General features: G+C 39.1%; 1 protein-coding gene across 4 annotated transcripts in view; it reads left to right on the top strand.

The window, feature by feature from the left end:
• EMB25 (DEAD/DEAH box helicase) overlaps window positions 1-24,904 on the top strand; it is a 404,169-nt gene that overhangs the window by 361,014 nt on the left and 18,251 nt on the right. For 3 of the 4 annotated variants that reach the window (XM_089421275.1, XM_089421277.1, XM_089421280.1), the window contains 2 exons: window positions 11,483-11,582; window positions 11,707-11,853. In XM_089421275.1, coding sequence (XP_089277401.1) covers window positions 11,483-11,582; window positions 11,707-11,853 — 247 coding nt within the window. Of the gene's footprint in view, window positions 1-243; window positions 371-11,482; window positions 11,583-11,706; window positions 11,854-24,904 lie in introns of those variants that run through there. The other variant, XM_089421282.1, reaches the window with a different exon arrangement.

Below are 24,904 nucleotides of genomic sequence, written 5' to 3' on the forward strand. Positions count from 1 at the left end.
TTTTTTTGCATTTATACTCAAAACAAACATCCCAAATACCAAATTAATTGTAGAAGACATGAAAACATGCATATTTTTGCATAAATCAAGATAGATATGGCATCCATGATTCCATTGTAGTTACTAGTATCATACTAGTACTAAATTTAGCATCATGCCAGGGAGTAATTAATAATTATGGTGCAGAAAGTTTGTATTTCTTTAGAGATTTTATTTGTTGCTTATTCAAACTTGCATGGCTAGGTCATGCGAAGAACAAAAGTTGGGATGAAGGAGTATCAATTGGAAAGCATGTTCTTGCACTATGTGTATATGTTTGGTGGTTGTAGGCGTTGCTCCTATACTTGCATCTGTGCAACGGGGGAGAATAGGTCATTATCCTTGTCATAACTGTCACCTCTTGTAGTTGTTGAGTAATTCAATACTAAAATTTCAGTAAATTTTGTTGACTATTTTAACGAATTATGTGGTGTCTTCTTCTTTGTTAGAATGTCAAGCCATGAACGCATGTAGTCCCAAATGGGCCACTTCTTTATTTTTGTCTTGTACATTATTTGTCTGATGATTTAAACACGTGGTTGATGAATGTATGCTTATTATGATTTAATGTACTTTACTAAGTGGTCCTTGTTCAAGTCCTTGGTTCAATGCTTTTGTCCACTTTAAATAAGGAAACTATTTGTTCACACAAGTTCAGAGGTTGCTTGTATTCTTTTATTGGTTGTCTAGATTAAGAAGTGCAAAAGCAATTCCAATAGCTATTCTAAAAATGAGAAGAAAATATTTGTAATATTCCCGCTCGAGAATTTCCCAAAACGACCACGAATTTTCTGAGTTTTCAATGAGTCCTTTCAGTGAGAGTTTTTTGTCAAACATGTCATGAACCTTCTGCTGCAAGTGTGATTTGAATAATTTCATTTTCAAATAGTGGGACACCATAAATTAGTGCAACTCTAATGATGGTTCCAACCGCAGTGAGTGGTAACAAGCAACTTAGGAGAGATGAACATCACATGACAGCATATAAAATTAAATATCAGTCCATCTCTCTGAGTTTGTAAGATTTAGTTCACCGAGGAGTTTCACAAACAGTTTGTAGGCAGTGTACTGTAGGTATCTCTTTTACAACTTAGCATAAGGTCATGAACAGTGATAAACAAACAAGAGAGGAGTGTTTGAGAAATGCTGATATCCACTTCATATTAAATTTAAATGCATGCCCATCTCTAATACATACACTTCAGCAATAAAAGGAGGACTGAGATTCAAAATACCAGTGAATAATAGAAGATGTGACAGCTGTAGATGTATGTACAGGGCCAGAAAATCAACAGAAAGACAAATTAAGCTTCAGCAGAGGTTAAAACATGTATTCTTCCCTCAAAGTGCCAAAATACCACCAGTCCACTCATGTACAATGCTGAGATAACTCGTGATTCTTCTAGCAGAGAAACCATTTACAATTTCACCTTCAAATGCCTTGGTACACTTAGCAATAGACACACAGGTTCAGCCACTAAGAAAGGGAAATTCGGCCTTCTGTAAATCAGTAATTCAACCTCTTCATTTAATTCTGAAAATTGTGCTCAGCCCACCACTGAAATGAATTTGGCCTCTTGCGGAAAGTCGTCCTCCCCACAAATTGACCCCCTGGAAAGCATACAATTCGGCCTCCACTTCAGAACTTGACCTTAGGTGAATTAGAGGAAATCAGCCCACAAAAAGATAACTCGGCCCCTTCAGGAATAGAGTAACTCAGCCCTGGAATCATCAATTCGGATCAGCTGATGGAATGGTTAGACCCCGAAACATCCCCAGTAATTCAGCCTCTTTTCCAACAATTGTTCCTGCATTTATAATAATCTTTTACTCAGCAATTTTCCCTTCAACTCAAAGGTTGCGTCCGGGTTGCGTCGGGGTTGCGTGCGCTTCCGGGCGGGTTGCGTGGCGCAACCGGATGCCAGAACCGCCCTCCGAAGCGCGGATCCGGGCTACCGCCACCTAAAAACCAGGAATCGGCTTTAAAAAACGGAACCGCGCCACCTTCAATCTGGAATCGCGCTTCGCCAAGGGATTCCGAAACGATTCCGCACGGGTCGCGGTTCCGGGTTAGGATCCGGGGGGGGGGGGGGGGGGGGGCGATTCCTGCAACCCTGCTATGTGAACTCGCAGCGCCCTTGGCTCCCTTTCACAGCGAATGAAACGAGCAACCTGAGCTTTCTGATGCAGATGATGAAGAGATGAATGATATGGGATGAAGAGGCAAGTTCAAATGATCACGTGGAATGGCCTAGAGTGGAAATGAAGGCGCTAATCGTGATTTAGAAAGAAAATCATGAATGTGCAATGCTTTTTTGAAAACACAACGCATTGGGAAAAGGAAGGACTATCCTTCTGACCGTTATTCCCTGTTGAGATCATGAGTTGTCCTTTTGAAATGACATTCAAACTGATACCAAAGAGCCTCCAAATCTGTGCCAAGATCATTTCATGATTTCTTTTGATGTAGACATAGCCTCTAGACTTAGGTGACCTACTAACAATGACTTAGAATGGTGACCAACTCACAATAACCAAGGATTTGTAAAACATGATTTTTGTACTTTTTCCAAAGTGACCAAAGACTTCCCATGATTACCCTTTGTAAGGAAAACACATGACTTTAGACATTGGACTCTTAACAAAATAAACACCTTTACATGACACCTAATCTAAACCTAGACCTCTTTGAACAATAATAGTCAGGTGATCATGACTAATATTTACAAATTTGAGCTTAGATACATAGCAAGACTAACATGAGCAAGATTCCTAGACATAGGACTCTAACATGGAGCAAGGAGAAATTTGCTAGAGTGATCAATTTGCATAGGACAAACTGAGTTTTCCAGTAGAAGTCGATTTTGAATAGGAGGCCGAGTTTATTTCTAGCCAGTGTGAGGTTGCCAGTGAGGGCTAACTTACCAGGGCCGCACATGTGGACCAGTTCGAGGCTCTAGAGGAAGGTTGAATTGGATCAAAGGAGATGAGTTGTCTCTAAGAAACCAAAATGACTTATAGAAGTGAAGGAAACAATTTTCTGGAGGTTTGCTAATTTACAACAAACGGTTGTAATTTTTCAATCACAAATTTTGCTGAAGAATAAATAAAATACTCATCTACATAACTAATTTTCCCCACACTGGGGTTTTTCCAAGGACATTTGTCCAAATATATCAATGTTCATTATTTGTGTGTGCAATATTTTCTCAATTCTTGTGGTTTATTTATTTTTTGTGAAGTTGCAGTTGTGTTTTATTCAGTATTTGCCCAAAGAAATTGCAGAAGACAAATAATCAAATTTGATAGAAGAATAATGACTAGTAATTGCAACATTATTAAAATTTCATATAGCAGATTTAGGAGGCATGGAAATGAATATTCTAGGAGATACATTAGATCACTTATGATTAAAGTGGATAGATGGGATTTGTTATCATGGTCAGTACTCGGTATAGTCTCTTCCCTTTTTCTCAAGAAAAGCTTGTAAGGAAACCTAAGAGATGCTTCTCCACATTCATGGATGGAACCCTAGTAAACCCATTGGCCTAGACTAGTTTTTCTCACCTAGGGGGATATGAACTAGGCATCTATGAGCATGGAATTAGAAAAATGTCCAACAACATTGGCATCAACTGGTTGATCTAACCCCTTCAGCTTAATATATATTTGTGTATGTTTAATAGTGGACAAATTAATTTATTTTTTTGTTTTGTTCAAAAGAGGATAACTAAGAAGGGTTTTAACACTTGGGGAGACTTGTGTTATAAATAGGTGAGGTTAACTGAGTTGTTGAGTTATCAATTGTACTAAATGATGGCTAGTTGCTACCAAACAATTTTTAATGGAACTCTACAAGATTATTCCAAAGTCCAGTGTATTCAAAATGAGCTTGGATGACCAATGAGAAATTTGGGAGGATTGAAAGTGGTGAGATGACAAGCATTTTATGAACTATATAAGTAAATATCTATTTTAATAAATTTGACCAAATCCCCCAATTACAAAATTGCTTAATAAAATATGGCCCCTACAAGATGTTGAAGCCAAATGGACTAGGACGTGCCAAGATGTTTGGGAAACATCCTTTAAGTCCAAGATGATTGGATGGTTAGTGGTCATTCAAGACCTAGTGGTTATAGACAAACTTAACTGCTCATGTCTAGGTTTCTGACAGATGGGTGTTGCATGATTTGTAAAAAAGCAGAGCCTTGTGAAAATTCCAAAACTGAAATCCTATTGCAGCAATTGGTATTACTTCTAACTACTAAATCAATTATTCAGTTTATTACTACAACAACATCGAAATCAACACAATGCAACCTTCACAAATAAAACTGCAGAAAATAAATAGCGTTGGAACTGAGAACATACTAGCACACACACAAAAATGACACTGTTATTTTTGGACAATTGTCCTCGGAAAAACCCAACTTGGGAAAATTGGTGCAACAATGAGGGTTTTATTATTATTCAATAATGAAAATATGAGTACAGTCTATGGATGCCAAACTGCCAGTCCAAACATCAAGAAAATTTGGGCAAAATTATTTTAAGGAAATTACCCTTCTTCCACAAGGAATCCTGACACAACCTCCTTCAGAAAACTCGGCCTCCTAGACCCTCTGCGCTGCTCTGTGTAGACCCTATGATGTGAAGCCTCCAACCTGCCTCTGATGAAGTCGTTATGCCTGTCTCTGCTAAGGAAATTGCCTCTCCAGTATGCTAGACCCTCTACTCGACCTCTGGAGCTGAGAACGAATTTCTCTCTAGCAAATCAAACTGCTTCTCTGAAGCAACTACACAGTCCTCCATGCTACCTCACTGGGAATAACTCGACCCTCTTACTACTGCCTCTCTGAATCTGGAAAACTTCCTCTGGATCACTATCCCTACCCCTCACTATCTTTGTTGCCTCACTGAAGCTCGAACTCTCCAGCAACTGACTACTACTACTTTGGAAAATCGAATTCTCCAAGTGACTCTGGTGCATTCTCCATCACCACATCGATCCCTTCTTATATCTTCCTGTTGGGACTCCAACGGCCAAGATTAAATCTTAATTGATGGCTCAAATCATTTCTAGATCGATCCGTGTGAGTTTCTAGAGAATTCTCACCTTGACTACATTAATTCTAATTAATTAGCTAAATTACCTAAGTTTAGACTTAGGAGATATTTAAAAATCGGCTTATAATCTAACTAAGCCATCTCTAGGTGGAATTTCCAGAAACGATTTATGGGTTTTGGAGATCTCATGTATTCTAGCCGCTCCATCAAATTTCGTGGCTAGAACACATTCGATGCTACAAAAACTAACACTTTCTCTTAATGAGTAATGTGTTATGTCTGGCGTTGCACATCCTGTCACAACATCCTGTGTTTGTATCACCGCCTGTCACGCTGTTGATGTCTAGCTGCTACTGCCCACCAACCACTGCGCAACTCTGATGCTGCATCTGTGTTGTTGTTGACATTGTTATATTGTTGCCAACTCTGCATCTGCACTGCAACTTTGTTGTTGTTGCAACTGCAACATCTGCAACTGAAAAGCATCCAAAACACTGAATCAACTTTGTTCAGTATGATGCATCTGTTGTGAAAATTTCTGAATATAATAAACCAAAAATCCTACTACAGTAAACTGATTTGCATTACCTGCTTGTGTTCTTCATTTAACAAGTTATTTTCAGAATTATTCAGAAAATATTAATGCAAATACACTGTAGCCTACACCAATATACAGGTCAAGTACTGAAAATAAATGAGACAACCACACAAAGGACACTTATTTTTGGACTAAACGTCCCTGGAAAAACCCAGTGCAGGAAAACCGGTGCAACAGATATGAGGGTTTTGTTATTAAGCAAAATTTTTAATACAACTAGGGTGCCAAATCCGGCTCACCCAATAGAGAATAACCTGACAGAAGTACCTCTATCCGGAGACAAATATTTTGGTGAATCCAGCAACTTGATGAACAAACCCCACAGGTGACGTGTTGTCTCCTGTGTCATGCAACGATGGTTGCTCCTAGCTCTGTGCTAGAACTGTGTCACATCCTCTAGGAGTTGCGTCACCCTCCCAGTGAGCCTTCCCGGCTCAGAAATCGATTTGTTGAACTGTTGTCTTATCTGCCTCACAAAAACCCCAGCATTGCCTCTAAGTGGCTACATCAGCCCTCTAGCCTCTGCATCACCCTTTCTGGAACTGCGTTGTCTCTCCCTGGTGTTGCTTTGCCTCTCTACTATGTATTCTCGGCCCTGAACGGAAGTCCCTCTGCCGAACTGACCCTCTCTGCACTAGAAGCTTACTCTGAAATCCTAAGCAAACCACACCCCATAATTTTGAATTAGGTCAAGTGTTGTTCTCACTGTGTGTGTTCTCGTCACCCTCCCAGTGAGCCTTCCCGGCTCAGAAATCGATTTGTTGAACTGTTGTCTTATCTGCCTCACAGAAACCCCAACATTGCCTCTAAGTGGCTACATCAGCCCTCCAGCCTCTGCATCACCCTTTCTGGAGCTGCGTTGTCTCTCCCTGGTGTTGCTTTGCCTCTCTGCTACGTATTCTTGGCCCTGGACGGAAGTCCCTCTGCCGAACTGCCCCTCTCTGCACTAGAAGCTTACTCCGAAATCCTCAACAAACCACACCCCATAATTTTGAATTAGCTCAAGTGTTGTTCTCACTGTGTGTGTTCTCCAACTGACCCCAAGCCTCCCTTTATACTTTTCCTGTTGAGAAATCAATAGCCGTGATCTAATCTCTAATCAATCACCAAGATTAAATTAGATTTGATCCTCGTCTCTTAGAAGCTTCTCACCCATATTTTTATTAATACCCATTAATATTTTAATACCCCATTAAAAATATTAATTATTTTAATAAAATACAATTCGAGTGGAATTTCACCAAACGATTTCTGAGTCTTGGAGATCTCATGTGTTCTAGCCCCTCCACAAAATTTCAGAGCTAGAGCACATCCAGTGCTACCTAAAAATCAACATTTGTCTCTCAAGTCCTGACTGCTACTAACATCTGCACTGTCACTGAAGAATCTGGGCTACTGCCAACTTTGCATTGAGCCACCTTCTCCGTTTTCAAAACTGCACTGTGCTCCTCAGTATTTGACTCTAGTAGTTTGGAATTGTCACTCTGGTACTGGTTGCTTCAACTGCCACTGATCCATCCTGCTACTGAATACTGTGGGCCCTCGTAGCCCGGTAATGATCCATGAGGTGGACTCCGCAAGGACCCTGCCTAACCTTTATAGCTCTCTTGGGCTACAACTCCAAGTCACCCCACCTCAATCCTAGACGTATGTGGGCCATCATAGTGAAGTATCACCCCAACCTGGAGGACAACCTATCTAATGTGTTGCCGCCTGGTCCTGCTTCTCTTCTTTGTCCTTTTTTATGAGAGGACATTGGGTATTGTAGTGGCCAAACTTGACACACCTTCATTTGACCTTAGATAGGTCCTTCTTCTTTCTCTGCTCCCCCTACCCCTGACTAGGACCCTTAGATGCAAGGGCCACATTCTCCTCCTCCTTCACCACCTTATGTCCACTTCTATTGCTGCCATTGATGGAGCTCTTCAACAGAGCTCGTCTTAACTCGTCTTGCTGCAAATCAACCCACAGTCTACCCCATCCTCGTAATGTTTTTTTGCCCAATTTACTGTGGACGAAGACCAGCCAACCCTAAGAGATGCCAATCGTACTAGCTCTGAAGGTTGAGGCATTGCCCCAACAACTGATAGTTGATCTCGAATCTCCTGAATCTTGGTGAGGAAGGGATCTATGCCTCCCCCTTCTGCATCTTGATGCATCTCAGTTTCTCCTCTAGCGTAGAGAGACCATCCCACATCTCTTTGGTCGTTCCCTTAGTCTCTATATGTGAGACTATATGGACCTGGACTCCATCTAGGATCAACCGCTTCACCTGTGCCATCTCCTTCCTATATTCCTTCAGTTGGTCTGCATCTTGAGGAATTGCCACTACATTATCAATGTCGGCTTTTAGACCATATCCGTCTAGAAGGAAGGACATCTTAGCCTTCCATATGACATAGTTGGAAGCTCTATCCAACCTATCCTCATCTCTAGGCCCTACAGTGGCCATCTCTAAAATTGTCGAAAACTCCCTCTTTCCTGGTGCTTGACTGTTGCTTTGTTATTCGCACTCCCTTCTAGAATGCGTGGATCTGCTAGCTGCTACTACCAATCTACAACTGGAAATTCGAACTTTTGAGACTCGAAGTTCCCTGAATAAAATTTTCCCTTTGCTATGTGTGCCTTTTCTCTTCCACCCGACGCGAATTCTGGAACCTGCAGCAAAACCCTCTGCGTCCAACCATAAATCTAATTAGTGAAAATCTGAGCTGCAGTTGCTCCCTCTGACTGTTGGAATTACAATCCTGGACAATTCGACTTTTTTGCACTCCTGCAACTGAAAATTGAATTTTTCTACCCTTGCAATTCGGCCTGCCAGTCTGGATACTGCACTGCCTTTGAGAATTTTGGCCTGTTGCTCCCTCTGAGCAGTGAAATTCTTTCATTCGCTTCTGAGCTTCCGATTGATCACTTACGCTCTGATACCATGTGAAAATTCTGAAACTGAAGTCCTATTTCAGCGACGGGTATTATTACTTCTAAGTGATAAATTAATTATTCAGTTGATTGCTACGACAACATCGAAATAAACAAATTGCAACCTTCACAAATAAAATTGTAGAAAATAAGTGGCATTGGAACTGAGAATATACTAGCACACACACATAAAAATGACACTGTTATTTTTGGACAATTGTCCCTGGAAAAACCCAACTTGGGAAAACTGGTGCAGCAGTGAGGGTTTTATTATTATGTAGCAGTGAAAATCTGAGTACAATCTATGGATGCCCAATTGGCAATCCAAACAACAAGAAAATATGGGCAAAATTATTTTAAGGGAATTACCCTTCTTCCACAAGCAATCCTAGCACAACTTCCTGCAGAAAACTTGGCTTCCTAGACCCTCTACATTGTTCTGCGCAGACCCTATGATGTCAAACCTCCAATTTGCCTCTGATGAAGTCGTTTTGCTTGTCTCTGCTGAGAAAATCGCCTCTCTGGTACTCTGGACCCTCTACCCGGCCTCTAGAACTAAGAATGAATTTCTCTCCAGCAAATCAAACTGCTTCTCTGAAGCAACTGCGCAGTCCTCTGCACTGCCTCATTGGGAATAACTTGGCCCTCTTGCTGCTGCCTCTCCAGATCTGGAAAACTTCCTTCGGATCACTGTCCCTGCCCCTCACTATCTCTATTGCCTCACTAAAGCTCAAACTCTCCAGCAACTGACTGCTGCTACTCTGGAAAATCAAATTCTCCAAGTGATTCTGGTGCATTCTCCATCACCACATCAATCCCTTCTTATATCTTCCTGTTGGGACTCCAACGACCAAGATTAAATCTTAATCGATGGCTCAAATCATTTCTGGATCGATCCGTGTGAGTTTCTAGAGAATTCTCACCTTGACTTAATTAATTCTGATTAATTAGCCATATTCCCCAAGTTTAGACTTATGAAATATTTAAAAATCGGCTAATAATCTAATTAAGCCATTTGTAAGTGGAATTTCCAGAAACGATTTATGGGGTTTGGAGATCTCATGTATTCTAGCCTCTCCACCAAATTTCGTGGCTAGAACACATCCAATGCTACAAGAACTTACAAGCCTATTGGGTATTTGTTATGCAATTGCAGAATTGCATGAGTGTTTGGCCAGTGGATTGCCTCTAAGTATGCCAGTCCTTTTTATCAACTGTCTTTATCAGAAGTAAGCCATTTCTGGAGATGTGGATAATCAAGTAACAGGACATAGGATTATGGAATGTCACAAGGTTGACATGGATATCCTTTCTCCCAAAAATGATATTTCAATGTACTAGCTTCAATGGGAATGAATCCACTTTCGATTTGGTGAGGCTGAAATGCTCGTAACAGAATTAGAGCTTCAGTTTCAACCAGAATTAGCACTATCCTTAAGGGTTTAGACACTCATGAGGTTGTAGCTCAGGAAGATATGCCAGTACTTGTTACCTATGTTAAGAGGCATAGCCTGTAAGATGGCATCCTTGTTCGTCAATTTGTATGCTTTGATGCATCTTTTTTGTGCAATCATGTAATATAATGTTTTTTTTTTCAAACAAAAAGAGAGGTAGGTATTAATGCTATTCATAGAAGACCGTTTGTACATATTAACAGGGTAAGGTATATCCTATTCTAATAAAATGATTTTTTTTAATATGTATGCTAACTGAAAGCTATAGTATTTCAGCAAAATGAATTGGAGTACCAAAACTATACTCTTGTATAGAAAAACAGAAAAAAAAAAGAAAAATGGAATGTGAGATAACTCAATAACATCTTAGATATGATGTGCATTGATATTTACATTTACAAGAAATAACATTACCTTGACCTAAAACTATGTTAAAACTTTATTCAAGCTGTGCATATCCTATTTCTGTTAAGAGTCTTTGCTTGAATGGTGATGTACCACGGTTGTCATTTCAAAGCTACACTTGCGAAAGCTGACTTTACAGATGCACTGTGTCAACATTATGGGAGTACGGAGATTATATTGCACATCTTTTGGAATTTCAAATCTGCTAGAAACTGTTGTGAACTTTTCTGGACCTCCTGAAACCATATCCTCTACAAGCATTTATTGTAGAAAGATGTCTTGCTAGGAGATTTGGATGAAGTTGATCCTCACTTTTGAAGAGTCTGGCATTGTATTGAATTAGGTTGTCTATACTACATTTTGAGGGTGAGACGCAATGTTTTAATATCCTACGATTTTCTATCAAATCCCTTTGTGGGATGATGTATGCGGATGTGAAGGCCCTGATTTCGAGAGATGCTAGACTCTGTGATGCTCAAGCTTAGTCTCTCAAGGGCCTTCCTTCCATCCTTCAGATAGACGTTAGCAGATTTGTATGATGTTTTTTTTTGTTAGCATATGCAGCACTTTTGTTCATTTTTTTGACTTGAACAAAAATTAGTCACAGAACAACTAGGAGATTACTGAATTCCCATGACAATAACAAGATATCACAGATTTAGAGCCAACAAATGTTAGAATGTACCCGACATAGAAGAACACATGGACAAAATGGGAAGGTTCCTTTTCTATAAAAGTTCAATGCCTGGACCAATGATTGAAGTAGTTCTATATTATAGAACCCTTGAAAATTTTGGGGTATATTACAAAGGAAGAAACTAAAAGGTTGTTTTCTGCGAGGCTATGACTATGGTTCTTCCAAACATTTCATTTGAAATGTTGTTCTCAATGTAGGCCTCAGGGGATGTTTAATTTCTTGTAGCATGAGTAGTCTTTTGACTTGTGAGACTGGACTTTTATCGCATTATAATGAGTGTTTATCTTTGCATTCCTCTAGTTACATTTATGAAGCATCGAGTACAGTCAATGATGTTATACAAATTTTAGAAGAGGAGCGTGCATCACTTCTGCAATTACAAGTCAAACATAATGTGGAGGTGAGCGTTATGTTCAAAATACCTCAGTCATATTAAAGCTCTTATGCCATCTGTTAATGCTGAATTCTAGGTCATTTTACTTTATGATGTTCTTACAGGAAATCATATCTTTTGTTTTTGGCAGATTAGTTGCGACCTGGATTTGCAGTTTGCAGGTATGGTTGAGGCTTGGGCTTCTGGTTTAACATGGAGAGAAATTATGATGGATTGTGGATTAGATGATGGAGACCTTGCTCGCCTTCTACGCCGCACTATAGATATACTAGCTCAGGTGTAGTTATATGTGATTCATCATTCATGCTACTTTCATTCATGTTGATTGAAAAATATCTTCCAATTCCTTACCACTGGATTTGAGATAACTGGAAAACAATTTTAAATTTCGTTGTTGTCAATGAAATGTTAAATTTGGTTGTTAGTTGTGCATATTAGATAACAATAATTCTTATAGTCATGTGTCGAGTATTTTTAACTTACTGTAATGTCCACAGTTATAAATTTCTGTTAGTGCAATTCATATTGTCCTACAATAATTGGGAAAAAAATGACTGCAGCTAAATTTATTAAGAGAGCATACATTGCACATGATCAGCTGGACGTTTCTCCAATAAGTATCACACCAGAGTGTGACACTTGATGTGACTAATATGTTCATGCTACTTCAAAAAAGTGAATAGGTTAACCATTAAACCCTTTAAGAAGTTCATATAAAGTGTGTAATCCATGACTAACAAGAACTACTGTTCATCAAAGACTATTATGTATAATAGCATAGATGATAGATAGGTTTGTAATGCACATGGCTGTTATGTTCATGTAATGAACGTGATATAAGGAGCTAATCTTGTCTTGGCCCTAGGGGCTTGATACCTCTGAAATTGTGCTTAATAATAAAAGCCCTAATCCACAAGGTACAACTCAAGGGGCAACTATTAGGACCAGTGTTATCAAAACCAAACTGGTGATCGATCCAGAAAACCCTCTGAACTCAGAACCGGTTGGAACTGGTAAATAAACCAGACTAAAAAAACTGATCAACAAAAAACACACAAAATATTCAAATTTTAAAGAAAAACATATATAATCATGTGCATCTATATGAATCCAAACCACTTATACAGAAATAAGCAGAAGTTCTCATTTATATAGCATGTAAGAAAATAGCATCAAGTGTGATCCATCTCTGAACCAAAAATGCATCAACAAACAGGGTCTAGATGGCCTCTAGCCTCCAAAAAAATCATGCTACAACAAACACCTACGTATCATCAAAATCATTGCCTATACTGGGATCATTGTCATCAAAATCACCCTCTAAGCATTAAAATAATATAGAAAAAATGTAGCATGTCAAGTCAAGATTTTGTTTGAGTGATGGGTATGTTTTTAGTAGGGTCATGATAGAGGAGTTCAACAACCAATGCCACTATCATCAAGGTACATAGAGGGCTTGGTTTTCTTGATTAAATACTAGTTCCATACGCTCGTACATGACAACATCCAATTGAAACGTCGCAACCCCCCCCAACCTTGAAATCCTAAAAAATTGTTAAGTCTGCTGGTTTGATACAAAACCAGCCGAGTTGGTACCAAACCAGCCATTTTTGGTTTGAAACCTCTAACAGGACCGGTTTGACCCCCAAACTGTTTTGACGAGCTAGTTCCTATCCGATTCCCATAACACTGGTTAGGATAGTGACCACTATCACCTATGTAACATATCCTCTTTACTTTAGATTGACTCTCCTCCAGCTCAAGTGGGGTATCCCTAGTAGGATTACTAAAGATAATGATGCATAAGGTGAAATGAGAGTAGCTTTAGTAAAACATTGTTATCGGGTTTTTAGGATGTTGAAAGAGGTGATGGAAAGAATTAGAGGTCAGTGCCAAATCCAATAAAGGCATTGAAATCAAGGTGAATCAAAGATGTTTATGGAGTCAAGAAGGAAAACTCAAAATTGGTCTATTTCATAGAAGGATTAGGAGTAAAATATTAAAATCAAGGAGGAAGAACAATCTCTTGTCTAATCAAGATTAACATTGAAGACCAAGGTCCTACAAGAAGGGGTCCTCAAGGGAGAAACCTTCACCAACAATATCAACTATATCTTGATAAATGTACTGAATACTTCTTGCTAGGGTTGTTGATTTGGGGTAGTATCGGATGTGCTCTAGGTCTCAAATTTTGCAAGGAGGCTTGGGCACATGTATTCCAAAAAACCCAAAAAGCGTTTTGGGAAATTCCACCTAGAAACAATTTTATTAAAACAATTAATATTTTGTAATCAGTCCCTAAGTCTAAATTTAGGAAATTAAAAATATTAATGGGTATTAATCTAATTGTGGGTGTAACTTCTAGAAGAAGACGTGGATCAAGCTAATATAAAATTAGCCATTGATTAGCTTTTAATCTGGGCCGTTGAATGCAATGAGAAGATTATTTAAAGGAGCTTGAGGGTCATTTGGAAAACACACCGAGAGATCAAGAGATCAATTTAGGAAATTAAAAATATTAATGGGTATTAATCTAATTATGGGTGTAACTTCTAGAAGAAGACATGGATCAAGCTAATATAAAATTAGCCATTGATTAGCTTTTAATCTGGGCCGTTGAATGTCAATGAGAAGATTATTTAAAGGAGCTTGAGGGTCATTTGGAAAACACACCGAGAGATCAAGAGATCAAATTTATGAAGTGAGTTCTCAGGAGGAAATTCTGATCGAGTAGATTTCTTGTAGAGAGGGCAGTGAGTATTCGAAAGAAGGAAGTTTTCCTGGGCCGGAGAGTACGAGGCAGAGAGAGGGCAAAACGACGTCCAAAGAGAGGCAGACATTGGCCCACGCAGAGCTGATGCAGTGGCAACGTAGACCTTAGAGGGAGATCAAATTCCTACTAAAGAAATCGAGTTTCAGTAGCTGGGAGCTGGGTGTGAGATTGGGAGGTAGAGATTTGGATTTTCCAGCTAGCATATGGTTCAGAAAAGGAGCAGTGTGATACCCAACAGAGGTGATGCAAGAACTGCATGGGAGTGATGCAGTTCTGCGCAAAGGGTACAATGTGATCATACTCAGATTCTCCCAGTGACTGGGTGAGAGCATTTCACCATTCGTTTTGTCCAGTTTCTCTCTGTATCGGATTGCTAGTTGACCATCCAAGAATTGTACTCAGATTTGCTACTGCATAATAATAAAACCCTTAGATCTGTTGCACTGGTTTTCCTTCATTGGGTTTTTCTAGGGACATTTGTCCAAAAATAACAGCGTCAATTGTGTTGTATTATCTTTCTTGCTCAGTCTCTTGTTTCCGCATATATATTTAATTAAGTGAAGGCTGCAGTGTATTTACTTCAATATTTACCGTAGAACAAAGTAAATAACTTGTACGGATTAACAAGTAGGAGAAGTAACATCAGTTTGCTGGAATAGGAGTTCCGGTTCAGGAATCTTTACATGGTATCAGAGCTGCAGGTGGAACAAGAAGAGCAGAACCAGAGGTTTTGAATTTTTTTCGAGGCAGAGGGAGTAGCGATGAAGCCTCAACATGAGGAGAGTTGGTGGGACACAGATTTTTTCTGCAAGCAGTTTGCTTGGCAGAAAATCATCAGAAGAAAGAGAAGCACGGCTGAGGGAACTTCTTCCTTAGAGAATTCCTAGCCAAGGAATTCGAATTCTCTAGAGCTAAGCAGTAGCAAGGGGCATCGATTTTACTAGCTCTAGCAAGGAGTGTGTAGGCTAGCCCAGCAGCAAAGCAGAGGAGAGAGGAGATTTTCAACATTTTTGGCAAAAATGGCAACCAATGGCTTGAGGGATCAGGACAGGTTGGATGGAGCATCCAACTGTCATCTGGAAAGCTAGAATGTCATTCCTTCTAGATGAGCATGCCCTCAAGACATATATTGATAGCGTAGTGGTTGTCCTTGCAGAAGCAGATCCGTTGAAGAAGAACAGATCAGAAATGGCGAAGGCCAAGAGGATGATCCTTGATGGAGTAAAGGATCACGTAGTGTGTCATGTCGCTAGCAAAGGGATTGCTAAGGAGCTGTGGGATTCCTTGGCAATGCTATATCAAGGATCTTCTGAGCAGCCGAAGATATACTTGGAACAGAAGCTGAGATTTGCTCAGATGTAGAAGGGGGGACATGTGGATCCATTCCACATGAAGCTTAAGGAGACCCGTGATGAATTGTCTGTTGCGGAGCATACACCTCAAGATTCAGAGTTGGTTAGACTGGCCCTCAATTCTGTCTCAGATGAGTGGCAAGTCTTTGTCCAGAGTATCCTAGGTAGAGCAGCATTGCCAAATTGGGATGAGATGTGGGCAGCTCTAAAACAAGAGGAGTTGAGGAGAGACTTAGTCAAGGTCAAACTTGACAGAAGCAGCAGCAATGGGTCGAAGCCCAAGGAGGAGGAGGATAATGCAGCCCTTGCATTGAAGGGACAACAGGAGCAGCGAAGAAGTAAGAAGGACGTCTCGAAGATCAAGTGTTTCAGGTGTGGTGAGATGGGTCACTACGCTACTCAATGTCCTCTCAAGAAGAAAGACAAGAATGAGAAACACAATCTGAAGGCTTGCGAAGATCAAAAAGGAGGAGTTCACCATGACAGCCAAGATACCTCCAAGAGGGAGGTGGGTTGATTTGGAGATGTAGTTCGAAAGAGCTACAGATGGGCAAGATCCTTGAGGAGTCCACCTCTTGGATCAATTCCTTGCTACGGGAGCCCAGATCAGTAGTAGCAGGATGGACTAGTGTCGGATGGTGCCGAGGAGTGTCAGAGAGACAGTTGTAGTGGCTAGGAGCACAAAGCAGAGTTGACAACAGTGCAGATGGCACATAGGAGAGGTTAGTAACAACGCAATAGATTCAGAGGGTCAGTGCAGAGACTAACAACAATCAGGCTCCAACATTCACATGGTATCATACCGAACACAATTAGTTCAGTAATTTTGGATGTTTTTACATTGCTGATAGACTAGCAACAACAACTTGCAATGCAGTGGTAGTGCTAGCAGCAACACAGATGAAGCACTTGAGAGGGAGTTGTAGTACGGATGCAGTGTTAACAATGGCAGTGTCAACAGCAGTACAGTTGCAACAACAGCGCAGTAGTTGGTGGACAACATGTCAGACATCAGCAACGCAGAGGACAATGCTTTAGAATCAGAGTAGTATGCATCAACGTATATTGCTAGAGCACATTACTCGCTAAGAGGGAGTGTTGATTTGGGATAGCTTCTAATGTGCTCTAAGCCTCAAATTTTGCAGGGAGGCTTAAGCACATGTATTCCAAAGAACCCACAAAGCGTTTTGGGAAATTCCACCCAGAAACAATTTTATTAAAATAATTAATATTTTTTAATGGGTCCTGTTGTCGCACAAAATGTCCAGGCACCGCGACAACGGCTCAGATCGAGGGTTTTCACCCTGATCCCCAATCTCTCCGTTTAAGTTGTCTCCCTACAGCATGCTAAGGGGGGTAGACCTTATGGAAAAATGGAATAAAGAAGAACTAGTTAGGAACCAACCAGATCGGGAGACATAGTGAAGCGATCAAGTACTTGAGCAAGACTTATAGGATTTGATTAGATTTTAAATGATTAATACCAATGCCTTATGGATTCAATGTTCTTACTAGGGAAATTAAGACCAAGTAATCGATTAGTGACTATTTCTTAGATGAATGACTATCTTATATGAAATGCAAATCCTAAAACTAATGTGAGATGCAAGAATCTTGGTTAATTTTAGTTAAATGCCTATTTAAATGTGAATCCTTCGATCCTTTCTGTGTTGAGCCTAATTTCGTAGTAATTGGCAGAGAGAAGATAAGGCGAGGCCAACTAAGGTGTGATTAACAATACCTCTCTTAAAAATCTAACATACCCAGTGCCTCCGGCGCTGTAGAGAGTTGTAGCTTTGACGACTGTAAGGTCACCGTTTTAAGTACTATTAAAAGAAGGCTTCTCAAGCAAAGATGGATGGATATTTATGTCTCTATCGACCAAGCTTATGCTTGGAAGTAAATTTTATTATGCAAAGCTAACTTATATGCAAATCCACCAGATGATGAGATGAAGTTAGACTCGAGGATTAGAAACACTTGTGTCGCAAAAGCCCTCAATCACCAAAATCAAATGTTTTCTTTATTGGATGAAGACTTAAAATAAACCCCTGAAAATATTACAATTAAACCACAAGCTTATTTCAAATCTTTTTGATACAATTATAGCTCAAAAACTTCTTTGCAATTTAATATCAATGGCAACAGATGTTCAAAAGTATACTCAGCTTAGGAAACAAAGATATGCGATCTATTATAATTCCATGACAGGGCACTTTAACAATTACTTGAAAATATTCGCAATATATCTAACATGTAACATACATCAAATAATTCAAGCAATGACGATCAATTTCAATAGATGCAAGATATTCTAGCAGTTAAATTTCTAGAGATCCAAATACTTTAAACAACCATGAAATTTAAATGCTGATCAATTCCAATCCTAGAATTAAAATGATTTATGCTTAGTGACCCAAATCTAGGAAAATTTACCACTTTCCTATAGTTAATCTTTAGATACAAAAAAATTAAGCGCATTTAACTATAGAGAAATGAAAAATGTTAATACCACAAAAGTTCTCTTTTAGATTTTACCCTTAACACACAAAAAGAACACCAAGGAAGAACTAAAGATTGACAATTTAATTAGTCTTTAGGAAAACTTTTTGATGTGCTAAGTTTTATGAAACAAGACTTAATGTGGTAAATGATTAATCAAGATCTTTCTTTTAAATGTGACCAAAACAAATCAAATTGATTTAATAATATTTTTTTTTTTAATGGGCCAGAGGCCACATAAAAAATTAAAATCTTTAAATGTGAAAATTAATTTCGATTTATTTTCTAGTCACACAAAATAAAACTTTTTAAGTTTTTAAAATGTTTAGGATTTTAGAAGTTTTTTATTTTTAGGATATTTTAATTTTTAATTTTTATGATTTTTTAATATTTTTTTTGAATCAAAATCAAAATCGTGAAATTAAAAAAAAAAAAAAAAAAAAAAAAAAAGTGGAATGGAATCAAGTCAAAATATAAAAAGATAAAAAAAAATTGAATTCAACAAAAAATATAACCCTAGCTCCTACGAATCTACAAAATGAAATAAAAGTGGACTAATTTAAAAACAATACCTAACGTAAGCCAACTGCATACATAAAAAAAAAGTCGAATGCGTATGGTATTTATGCGCAGGGTTCGACAGTAGGAGGAAAGGGAGGGTCGATCGCTGGGCAAAGATGGATGGAGCAGCGAGGGAGGAGCTATGGGTGGTGGATAGCAGAACGGATGGCGGAGAGGCAGTAAGAGGATGCGGGTTTTGTTGAAGGAGCAGAGGAGACCACATGAAGGAATGGAGTCGAGCAGGGAGTAATGGAATGCGACAATGTTGGAATGAGGGTTGCGGGAAAAGACGGAAGGGAAGTTGTGGGTATGCAAATTGATGCAAGGTAAGGGTTTGCAGGTTTGTGATGGATGTGTGGGATGGCAGAACAATTTGATGCGCAGAAAGCTAATGGACATGCCACATCGAAGTGAAGGATGGGGAGCTGAGGTAGCGTGCAGTGATTTGGATCTGAGGGAGGGAAAGAGATCCGAGGGTAAGGCGAACACGGATCTGTTGGGACAGAAACCGCAAAGATGGGAAGTGGAGCGAATGGAGGCTTTTGCCGAGGAATTAGCAGGGTTGCAACAGGGTAAGGCAACGACAAAATTGAGGGTTTGATGCAGATGGAAAACACAAACAACAGAGGGAAGAAAAGAGAGGGTTTCTAAAAAAAATTTGAAATTTTGCAACGAGACAAAAACCCAACCAACAAAACAATAAACTTAGAAAAATTGTAGCCAAAAAACCCAAGAAATTTCCAGAAAACCTTGATCAAATTGTCATACTTCTGCTTTAGAAGAAAAGAGAGGGTTTCTAAAATAAAAATTGAAATTTTGCAGCAAGACGAAAACCCAACCAACAAAACGATAAACTTAGACAAATGGTAGCCAGAAAACCCCAAAAATTTCCAGAAAACCTTGATCAAAATGTCATACTTCTGCTTCAGATTTATCAGTGAAACCCTTAAAAAAAATTCCAGATTAATTTTTTTTTAAATTTTAACCCCGGACTACAAAACGCTGAATAATATTCCTGCAAAATGATGTTGATGAACCCCAAAGATCCAGATCTTACCCTCCAAGGCCTAGATCTGGACTCTATACAGATTTCTTCTTCAGATCTGTAGCTGCAAGACACAAAGAAACACCCAAACGATATATACAATGATAAAACTAAAACCCAGAAAAAACCCAAGTCAGAAAACCAAAAATAATTACAGATCTATGCACAAAAATGGTAGATCTATCAGATCTGAGGAGTGTGAGTCCAACTCCGCTCCCATATCTGATAGTCTAAGGCTCTCAACAGCCAGATCTATCAATTTCGCACATAAAAATTTAAATTTGTTGTATTTTAAAAGAGGTGCTTAGCTCAAAACCCTTCATGTGTCACCAATAAAAATCTTATGATAAACCTGGGATCAAATTAAGCTGGGCTCTTCAGAAAACACGAATCGAGAGTTGGTTGGTCCAATTGAAAACTTCCCCGAATGCCTGATGATCTAAAAATCAAGGCTTTCCTGCAAAACTCAATTCAGCTATCAAAATAGAGCGAGAAAATGGTAATAAAATTCAAATAAATAGAGATAGCTGCTATTACATTCAAATTTAAATTATCACTTAAACCCTAACAACCGAGCAAGATACCTATACTCAAATCACTCTTCAAAAGCTATTATCAATGGAAAAAAGAAATTACACATGAAAACAATACATCTTACAGTATTTCTATGAAGAGTAACACAGGGGAAAATTAACCCCAAAGTCTTTCTTTATTATCTAAATAAAAATTACACGAGAGCTTTTCGCTTAGCACGCCACTCAAAGGTCGGATGGATCAACTGAGAAATGACCTCCTGTTTAAAGATAAATCTTCCAATAGCTAGTTCAAGTGATCCTTGTCAAAGCAATCTCGATCGTTGCTGAGGATTAAAATTTCTTTTAATCTCATTCGTCGAAATTTTAAATTCAAATTTTTCAATTAAATGCATTTTAATTAACTCAAAAATAAAAATTTTGAGTTAATTTCCTCAAAAATTTGACTTTGACTTAAACCCTAGGGACCAAAGGCTTAAAATCTAGCAGAATAATTAATTTACTTTAGTCCCGGGACCTTTTAAAATTTGAATTTTAAGGACCAACGAATTTTGCCTTTGGAAAATTTAAATCTACCTAAGACCTAGAAATAATTAAATTTCTGGCTTAAGCTTTTAATTATTTTTAGCCAAAAAATTTAATTATTAACCTAAGGGGATAAATTATTTTTCCAAACCTCAAGACACTTTACATCATAAAAGGGAAAACCCATTTGAAACAGACCCTCACAGACTACCCATTTCTGCGACACAAATATAATCCAGCGGACCAAGCAATTTGTAATAAAATAACCTAACCAAATAGTTAGGATTATTCCCAAATCACTTTTACATAGACTCGATCTATAACACTAGGACTTGCCTAAGATCCCAGTGGCAAAATACATTACGGCTTGGGGGTAAGACTGAAGAAAAACTTTGCCGACCATCCAATAATGGATCGGTATGAGACAAAAAACCTCCCAGAATGTAGGTCATCACCAAAAAATTAGGTTTACCTAGGCAATTACATACATTATACGGATCTGCTAAGATTATTTACATCATATACATGCAGAATGGGTTTACATTATAACATGAAGATCAGACTGATGATGATAGCTGGATGGCACGGGCACATCGATCCCTTTTGCAAAAAAAGGGAGTGTACTGCTATGGGTCGTTGACACGTAGTGGTCAACAGGTCCCTAAGTCTAAACTTAGGAAATTAAAAATATTAATGATTATTAATCTAATTGTGGTTGTAACTTCTAGAAGAAGACAAGGATCAAGCTAAAATGATCTTAGCCATTGATTAGCTTTTAATCTAGGCCGTTGAAGATCAACGAGAAGATTATTTAAAGGAGCTTGAGGGTCATTTGGAAAACACACCGAGAGATCAAGAGATCGAATTTCTGAAGTGAAAAGTTCTCAAGAGGAAATTATAATTGAGTAGATTTCTTGCAGAGAGGGGTGGTGAGTATTCGAAAGAAGGAAGTTTTCCTGGGCTAGAGAGTACGAGGCTCTCTCCAGAGAGTACAAGGCTGAGAGAGAGTAGAACGACGTCCAGAGAGAGGCAGACGCTGGCCCACACAGAGCTAACGCAGAGACAGCACAGGCCTTAGAGGGAGATCGAATTCCTGCTAAGGAAATCGAGTTTCAGTAGCCTAGAGGTGGGGTGTGAGACTAGGAGGCAGAGATTTGGATTTTCTAGCTAGCAGAGGGTCAGAAAAGGAGCAGCGTGATACCCAACAGGGGTGACACAAGAACTGCGTGGGAGTGACGCAGTTCTACGCAAAGGGTACGCAGAGGCTCTAGTTCAGCGTGATTAGACTCGGATTCTCCCAGTGACAGGGTGAGAGCATTTCACCATTCGTTTTGTCCATTTTCTCTCTGTATAAAATTGCCTGTTGAGCATCTAAGAATTGTACTCAGATTTACTACTGCATAATAATAAAACGCTCAGATCTGTTGCACCGGTTTTCCCGCATTGGGTTTTTCTGGGGACATTTGTCCAAAAATAACAGTGTAAATTGTGTTGTATTTTCTTTCTTGCTCAGTGTCTTGTTTCCGCATATTTAAGTGAAGGTTGTAGTGTATTTACTTCAATATTTACCGTAGAACACAGTAAATAACTTGTATGGATTAATAAGTTGGAGAAGTAACATCAGTTTGTTGCAATAGGAATTTTGGTTAAGGAATTTTCACAAGGGTTCCATGATGGATAGACAATGCAAGGCACCATATAATTGTCAAATTAACAAGGTATGAAGGAGAAGAGTAACCCCAAAATGTGTTGATGAATGTAACTAGTGTCGGTCTTCATAATTGTACTTGAGTCATGATGTAATGTATTTATCAAAAGAAAGAAAAAGAAATTGACTTATTAAAGCATGTGTTTCATGCTTGGATCAATTGTTTATAGGTCAAAGCCTCCATTGCAGGCTTCTAGGGTTTATGTCAAGTGTCCTTGTCCATGTCATAATGTAGAGAACCCTTCTTGGGATTTATTTGTCAAGAAAGAAATTTATTTTCATGTAAATTATGTCTTATAGGCCTCCTCCACCAAGTCAGCCTAAACGGAGGGGCAGAAACTACTATATAAAGGTAATAACTCGATCTCATTTGGAGCACTCATTCACTAAGTTCGATCTGCAATTGTTAGGGTGTGAAATTCAAGGAAGAAGATGAAAAGGGCTAGCGAAGGAGAAGGAGGTCTATCTCAAGCATAAGAATTCAAAATTTTCTCTCTCTCTCTCTCTCTCACGTGTGAAGCTGCTAAGCCGCTGGAAGGGTCGAAACTTTTGTTTTGTTGCTAGGTCGAAATTCTATTGGAAGGAGAAAATTGAAGTTTAAGATAAGTTTGATGATGATGAACCATGTAACAAAAGGCCATTGCCTTAACATTGGGTGATGGAGTCCAGGGGATGTTAAAGATTGTTAAACCTTGGCATAGGAATAACAAAATAAGAAACCCTAGGTTTCAAACCCTAACTACCACTTTTGTGAGGGAACAATAGAACATGCTATCTCAATCATGGCTTTCCAGGTAGTTCCCCTCCTATAACCCAGAAGGCCTTAAGGGAGGTCCCACTGGACTAGGGTCAATGATTAATCTCCCTAGTAGGTTGAGAGAACAAGAATATGGTCAAGGTTTGTCAATCTTCCAAATCACCCGATTATCCATATCAAATGCCCAAAACAAACAAGCATAAGCACTCGATTGAAAAATGATCAAAGTACCTTTTGAGTGGCAACCCACCTTTACCCAAGTGCTAATTCCAGATGGGTGAGAAGCACATGGCCGTTGCAAGTGGCAGAGGCACATGGCACATCATCATGTAATGGTTGTTGGCAAGGGCTACTGGCTAACCAACTGGTTGTTGAACGTAGGAGAAAAATTTCCTCCTATATGGTTACCCATTTTGGTGGGTAACAAGGTTGACCATCTAGCCATCCCTAACAAAATTACAAAACACTTTTATGGGACATGGTAGAGCTAGATATTTGAATGTGATCTCAGTTTGAAGTGTTATTATACCCTTAACAATTAAGTATGGTCCACTATGATGCATCTATGATCACTATACCTAATGATTGGTGGCTTTCACTTAATCTTGCAATGGTTTTTTTATATGGTTCTTCACATAGCAATAGAGGCCTTTGAGGGCACGTTACATCCCTCCACTACGTAGGATGCCTAGGCCATTTGCAGTGTGCACCTTCCAAAGAGCAATAATGACCTTGCAAATGCAACCTCGTCCCTCTAGGGTAGAGCATTGGGCACTTCGATGGTTCCATATGATGACTAACATCCTGAAGTACCCTTGGATGCGGAAACATTGAGCTCCTCTTGCTTGGTGTTGGATTTACTTGATATTGTACCTAGTGGACCTAAGATACCCCCAAGCCGACCTTGACACTGTTTGATGGTCGTTGCTTGTTTTGGAGTCTAGATGATGATGGTCATCACAATGATGACAAGGGAGGACCTATACTCATTCTTGGAGCCCCAATGTTGGAGAGAGATAGTGCCATGTCACCCATACGACCCTTAAGAGTGTGACGCAGAGCACCTAGAGCATGATTTTTGGACATGGAGGCACTGCTTAAGGCTTCCCCCTAGGATTTGGAGTTGATGATGATGGTTTAGCATCTCCTTAGCCCATTCCACACCTTGTTGTGGCATATATTGCTCAAAACGAAGATGACGTCATGCTTTTAGAGGATATTGACCCACACATGTGGGCATTTATTGCATTATTTTATTGTTTTGAGCTACGATGTTGGCTTGTACCTGCCTTCTTGTCAAACACTCAAACTTGTTTTAGGGCTTGTTGGATTAATTATTTGCAAAAGTGAAGTGATAAACCTCATATAAATAGAGGATCCTTCCTCTTATTTTCATCATCATCACACATGAATTCAACCTCCTTAGAGAGAAAGTGAATCTCCTTTGTCTATTTTGCTACTTGGAAAAATGTGATATTTGTGGAGCACCTTTATATTGGAGATTGATTTTTTCATTGGAGACATCCTTCTCGGATTGAAAAAAGCCTTTCTTGGTGGAATATGTAATTTTAT

Source organism: Pinus tabuliformis, chromosome 6, assembly GCF_031772625.1.
Source record: "Pinus tabuliformis cultivar Carrire ecotype Pingquan chromosome 6, CPIR1, whole genome shotgun sequence".
Taxonomy (NCBI): Eukaryota; Viridiplantae; Streptophyta; class Pinopsida; order Pinales; family Pinaceae; genus Pinus; species Pinus tabuliformis.